Source organism: Zerene cesonia, chromosome 15, assembly GCF_012273895.1.
Source record: "Zerene cesonia ecotype Mississippi chromosome 15, Zerene_cesonia_1.1, whole genome shotgun sequence".
Lineage (NCBI taxonomy): Eukaryota > Metazoa > Arthropoda > Insecta > Lepidoptera > Pieridae > Zerene > Zerene cesonia.
Window position 1 is genome coordinate 8,939,950 of NC_052116.1, and position 6,677 is coordinate 8,946,626.

Below are 6,677 nucleotides of genomic sequence, written 5' to 3' on the forward strand. Positions count from 1 at the left end.
CGAATCGTACCCCTAATACTAAGGTCGCAATAGACAGACAGACGAACAGCGAAGTCTTTGTAATAGGATCTGGTTTTACCCTTTGGGTACAGAACCCAAAAGAGGTTATATGAAAGGTGTATAGTATGATAAAAAAATAAATAAATGTACAAGTCTTCTATCATTTAATATTAAAAACGTAACAATTATTCACAAATATCTTAAATAATGCGTATAATAAATTATTATCTTATAAACTTTATTATATATAGACTTTCCGCCAATGGTTTAACGGATTAGATAGGATAGATTTTCATGACATGTGATACAAGTCCTTAATAATAAAAACTTGATATGAAACTAAAATATATTCGTATTTAATAAATGCGACAGTAACTTTGTTTATCTGTTATTTTCTTATTGATAAATCTTTCATATGAATCGATCTGTAGAAAACGTCAAATTTATAATACTGGATTACGAAATTTAAAATTGTAGAAATTATAAAATGATTAATTTTGATGAATATAATATCCTCATATAATTTTTTAGTTCACGTAAACAGAATATTGTTCAAAAGTTTTTTTTTATTATTTCTTTAAGATTGTTTCTTTTTTAATTTTTTATTCGAATAAACTAAAGAAAACATAGCCTAATATAAGAGTAATGAGGAATATGACTGTGAGAAAATATAAGTACTCCTATGTCCTGTAGTGTTTCAGGCTTCTAAATGTTAATAAATGCAATATTCAATAAAACTTAATGAATTTTCAAATTACATAACATAATACTATATAACACATTTCTATATTGTAAACTGTTCATTTCCTTGCGGACAATAGAATCTTAATGTTATTATTAAAAATAAAATCAATTTCGGTTAAATAAAAATTGAAATAACACATACTGCATAGAAATCGAATCGTTACTAAATAAAGAAACAGAAAATAAAAATAAAAATATTTCCAACCAGCTCAAAACTAAAAGATCAGTCTTATAAAGGTGTTAAAGGAACTGAGGAAATTCTATATAATTAATGTAAAAACAACAAAATAAATTACAATTATTCTAAATACTTTACGCGCATCTCTATTATTTTTTAACATTTTAATTATATTTAAAGCAGAGAGCATATTTATCAAAATTGCAAAAAAGACTCTCATTTAACTAAGCATTCATATTAAAATATATTATGCAGTATTCAAAAAAAGTTGAGTATTTTTTTACTTATTCATCAAAGTAGAAAAATACTCAAAAGATATATTATGATCGTACATTACTATCTAATAAATTTAAATAAATTATAAAATGTACTATTGAAATCGCAAAACATTAAAATGGTTCAAGAAATAATATGAATTCAACTACTTATGATATAACTTCGCACGTGACTGCATGAATGTTAACCAAGATTATGAAGATAGAAAAAACATTGCTTAAAATAGATGTGTTTTCTTTCTATCTCGTAATGGCATGACGATTGTTTATGTATTTAGTGGGTTCTGTGACATGGTGTGTTTATTCAGGCCTAGAATTTATTAATATAAAAATACTTTAAACACATATAAGTAGAATTTGACTGTGTCGATAGAATACTTCGCAAATGTTCCCAAAGGAGCATTTTTGCTTCTTATTTTTATTAATGCCAAAGAAAATGTTAATTGTAAAAAAATATGTTAATTATAAGAAAATTACAGTAAAATATTAACAAGTCGATATTTTGTTATTTCAATAGCGCATTTAACTACATTCGTACTAAAATAAATTACTAATACAGTCTATTTAGTCTAATCACTAAGCTAATACCTAATAACCTAAGCTTAACTTACAGTCTAGACCACTCTTCGTCGTGTTCGAAAGTAGGGTACCTAAGCGTGAGACCTCTTAACCTGTCGTTAAGATATTCTTCTGCTTGTAATTCCATTTTCGCGTCGAAATGCGTCCGCCAGCCGCCTGCCTCTCCTATTATTAAGATAAATATTAATAAATTTCACCACTCGATATTCTAAAATGGGACCAGATAAAAAGAATTTGCTAACAAACATAAAATAATCACGTGTATTGGTTGATGGAATGCAGATAAATTGGGAATTTCAGTTTTTAGGAACGTCGATCAAAATATTATAACTATGTTATTGAAATCTTTAAAGATATCATCATCATCAGCCCATATATGTTCCCACTGCTGGGACACAGGCCTCCTATGCTTAAAAATATAATTTCATCAAACTCAAAATTAAACAGCCATTTCAGTTTGAACCGTTAAAATTCAGGGATATGATAATAAATCACATTTACCACTGAGCAATAATAAAATCGCTTTTTGTAATTATTTCCTTCTAATATTATTCGACGAATATGGCTGTCTGTTTTAGCAGAAAATTTGAATAAATATGTCGAAGTATTTAAACTTTCAAATAGCATGTTATAACAGTATATAAGTGTATAATCTATGGTTATAACGGTCTAAAAAACTACAGAACATTGTAGATGAATAATTTAAACCGTCTAATCATAAACCTTAGTCCAATTATAACCTGGATTCAGAAGATATTTGCTACTCTCAAAGGAAAAATTACAATTTCCCCATAAATTTTTCAAAAACGGCGGATATTTATATTCACAAAGAATACGGTACGTGTCGACACTATAGAGGCAAGTGAAATTAGAAATAGTGAGAGCGCTGTCATGGCGGATGAAAAATTGCATCTCGCTAAATTTATGCTCAGAATACACGCTGGCTTTCAATTGCTATTGACTGAAGGTATTGTTAGATATTTCTAGATAACGAAAAACGTGAAATTAAGCATTTGGCCCATGGAGAACATAGGCAAATTAGAGTGTACTAGCTGCGCCCCGCGGTTTCACACGCCTAAGTCCCGTAGGAATATCGGGTTAAAAAGTTGCCTATGTGTTATTCCAGTTGTCCGACTGTCTACGTACCAAATTTGATTGCAATCGGTACAGTAGTTTTTGCGTGAAAGAGCACCAAACACACACACATCCTTACAAACTTTGGCATTACGAGTCTTAGTAGGATGGGATTATTAACGCTATATTTGAAACAGAACTTTGTTCGGGCATTTGGTTCATGAAGTACGCAGACGAATTTGGGCTTGTTATGATAAATATGTTATATAGAAGTATATTTAAAGCAGAACGGTGTTGGCGCATACTTATATAGTGCATATATATATATATATATATATATATATATATATATATATATATATGGGGAAGTTTTAAAAACATAGTCTAAAAGCAATGAAAAATAGATGAATATAATTAGAAGTAATATGTAATATATCTCCATGTCAGTTATACAAATATCGTTAAAGATTTCGTTGACATTAAGAATGTTCGTTCAACTTTGGTTATTGAAAAGGATATAAAAAAATGGAATCTACGTAATCATTTTCTTTCTCCGACCAAATCAATCAATAGATCATTTAAGAATATCGCTTGTGCATCAATTACTGCATTGTGCTTGGCATATGCCAAAAACCAGAAGTAGAATTGTAAATTATAAATATACATCATTAAATCATTAAATGATAAATATACATTTATTTCATGATTCAGGAAACAAATCTTAACACAGTCCAAACTACTGGACCGATTGAGCTGAAAATTTGGCATGCAGATAGCCACTATGTATGCCGTATCTAGCCTATTCTTTGTCTCAGCAGTGGGAACATATATGGACTGATGATGATGGTGATGATTTTTTTTATTCTTTGCAAATTTTAAGAGGAATCACTGAGTGTTTGAAGAAGAGTCAGACAGACTTCCATTCTCAGGGAAATTTTTTCATTATTTTAGTAGGAAGTAGGGATTATAAATATCACATCGAATAGTATTAGATCAAATAGTATGAAAACACACCTTTCCGTATGAACTGCACTTCGCTGTCGCCGGCTGTGTTATTCACGTTCTTGTTCTTCTTCAGATTACTGAACGTCAGGTGTTCCGCGAGTTTGTTTATCTGTTCGTCTGTATAATCGCGATTGAGGAACGCGCTCACACCACGTATCATTTTTGGTAGATCCTTGAAAGAAAACGTAATATAATTATGTGAAATATGCTAAAGAAAGTAATTGTTATTGGTGACCAAAAAAACTTTTGCTTCTAGGCTGATGATAATTATGATGATGATGATGATTGTGACGGTGATCTTTTTATGTCACAGCGAGCAACTGAGCTGGTGGTTCCTCTGATGGTTAGCGATCACCACCGCCCATTAACATTCGCAGAGGTATGAACGCCCGCTTCTAAGGGCTTAAGGATATGGAAAGGATTGACAACTGGAAAGAAGGAATGGACTAGGAAGGGTGAGGAAAACAAAACGGGCTCCGACTCCCCATGCTACTATTTCATGCCGGTATTCTGTAGGGGTGTGGTACTTCTCTGGTGTTAGTTGGCCCAATTCGTGAGGAAGCGTGCTAGACTTCCACATATAAACATAATATTATAATGGGTGGTGATGGTGAAAGCGATGATGATGAATCAAAATACCTTCAACATGTCCTCATAGAACATAAAGTGAAGATTCGGATGGCCACGTTGTTCCCACGCCTCGTTCGCGTGAGACACTATCGGCATCCATGGCACTGTGGATGAAGTTATAAATATAGATTTGGATCGCTAGCTACATATATCACTTTAGCTCTAAAAATTTTAGATCTAGACTTCAAAACAACACAAACACTATGAAAAACTCAAGGAACTCACACAAATCGCGCCTAAACGCCTCCCAGAACTGCGCAAACGTCCCCCTCATCAAGCTCCTAGTTACCATCTTGTATAGGTAATAGACCGAGACCATACAGTCCCTGGGGTCTCTAGCCACATATATCACTTTGGCTGTATTTAACAAATTTGGGGGTAGTAGTGAAAGAGGGAGGTGGGTTTTAATTAATCGTGGGGACGGAGCATCTTCTAAAGACTTCCAACTTGGGCACTTGACCGCTTGGTTCAGCCCCTGGAAGTGAGCTAGGTTCATGAAGTTTATTTTTATCAGCTCAAATGCCACTTCAGGGATTTGGGTCGTCAATCTGTTGAAAATAAATTGGAGTGTTTAAGAAAGACGAAGGTTTTAAAACAATAGTAAATTAATGTAAGGGTCAATCAATTCCAAATTATCAAAATTAAAGTTATTTCAACTAGAACGCTTTTCGTGTATGAGTCAGTAAAAAAAGAGAAAAAATGGGTACCTATTTACTATTTATTATTCATTCATCTTTAATTTTTTGTGACCTATTTAATTAATAACGATATATCATAAAGCCATTTGTTCAGGAATTGAGAGCTCGAAAACATAGGTAATCCTGCAGGATTACCTAAGATTTACCTTAATTATCAATTACGTTCAGGGATAATCTGCATATTTAAAAGTTTGGTGCGTATCGTAACTACGAAAAATGGAACAAAATAATATATGTAATAACATTGTTTTGTATTGTACACCTTAATAAAGTCTACAGTTTATGATATAGGGATATCAAGCAGTAACAATTCACTGTCCTTGTGGTATCGGTAAGTCTAAAGAAAAGAATATTGCATTGTCTGACGAAAATAAAGCTGTGAACATAATACATTTCAAAGTATAACTTACTCTAACATGGGAAATCTCTCGAACAAAGGCGATCTCTTCGCCGAATCAAAGTCCATATCATTTTCCAGTAACCAAACCATTTCTTGTGTCCATGTTGTACCTGAAATCCAAGTTATTTTTAATATTATTTATGTTTCTTTACAATAGCATACATTAATATTACGATAATTTGAGCTATTAGAGCTAACCCAGTTTCTTAAAATCTATATAATAGTATAGATATAACATGTTTTACATTATTATAAGCTTTTATATCTTCTACTAGGTTAACTGTGCTTTGAAATTTATTGTTATTATTGACTCCCATAGACAGTTATTAATATATATCTACCGACAAAAAAAAATCCATCTATCAAAATCTGAAACACATTTTTGTAAAAAACAGGTGTGTCATTTTGTTTTATTAAAAAAAAATGTATTTAAAATGCAAAAATTTCCTGCGATAAATATCGCTTAAACGAAATATTAATGCATTGTGACTCGACGTAACTGACTGGAAGTATTAAGTTGATAATAAAACAATACCTAGTCACCGTGACTCTTAACTAAGCACATAGTTCAGTCCGTACATATTTTATTCATTCGAATGGATTTTTTTGTCTTTGTTACCGGATAACCCCGGGGGTTTGGATTAATTTGATTATTTTTGGGTTTGGTGGTTTCAAAGTTGTCATCATTTGGTCCCATATCCCAAAATATATTTGCAAATAAACTTCCAAATAATACACATCATTGTACATAACTAATGTAATAGGTATCTATTTGATATATGGATACTTCGTGATAGAAAAATCAGTGCTGAAAAACTCGACTACCGCAAAATAAGCTGGAAACAAAATACCACGTACGGAATATTTCCATAACAACCTGATAGCGAACCATGACACGAAAACTGTAGTAACAATATAGGTGATAATGTAGAGATATCGCTTATCGAATACCAGCAAAATAGTATTTGGTATGCTCATAGCGATAGTGGGTACATAGTAAATGGAGGAAGTTCTATACTTTAGATAGATAGATAGATAGATAGATAAAAAGTTTATTAAAAGAACACATTAAATACATGACAATTACAAATTAA

The 6,677-nt window shown here is 31.7% G+C and overlaps 1 protein-coding gene across 1 annotated transcript in view; it reads right to left on the minus strand.

Moving 5' to 3' along the window:
• Positions 1-1,719: 1,719 nt before the first annotated feature.
• Positions 1,720-6,677, minus strand: part of LOC119832521 (sulfotransferase 1E1-like) — a 13,728-nt gene continuing 8,770 nt past the window's right edge. Inside the window, exons 3-7 of the mRNA XM_038356181.1 lie at positions 5,594-5,693; positions 4,711-5,033; positions 4,495-4,589; positions 3,865-4,027; positions 1,720-1,941 (exon numbers count right to left, since the gene is read on the minus strand). Of these exons, the coding sequence (XP_038212109.1) occupies positions 1,805-1,941; positions 3,865-4,027; positions 4,495-4,589; positions 4,711-5,033; positions 5,594-5,693 (818 nt within the window). The 3' untranslated portion in view covers positions 1,720-1,804. The remainder of the gene's footprint in view (positions 1,942-3,864; positions 4,028-4,494; positions 4,590-4,710; positions 5,034-5,593; positions 5,694-6,677) is intronic.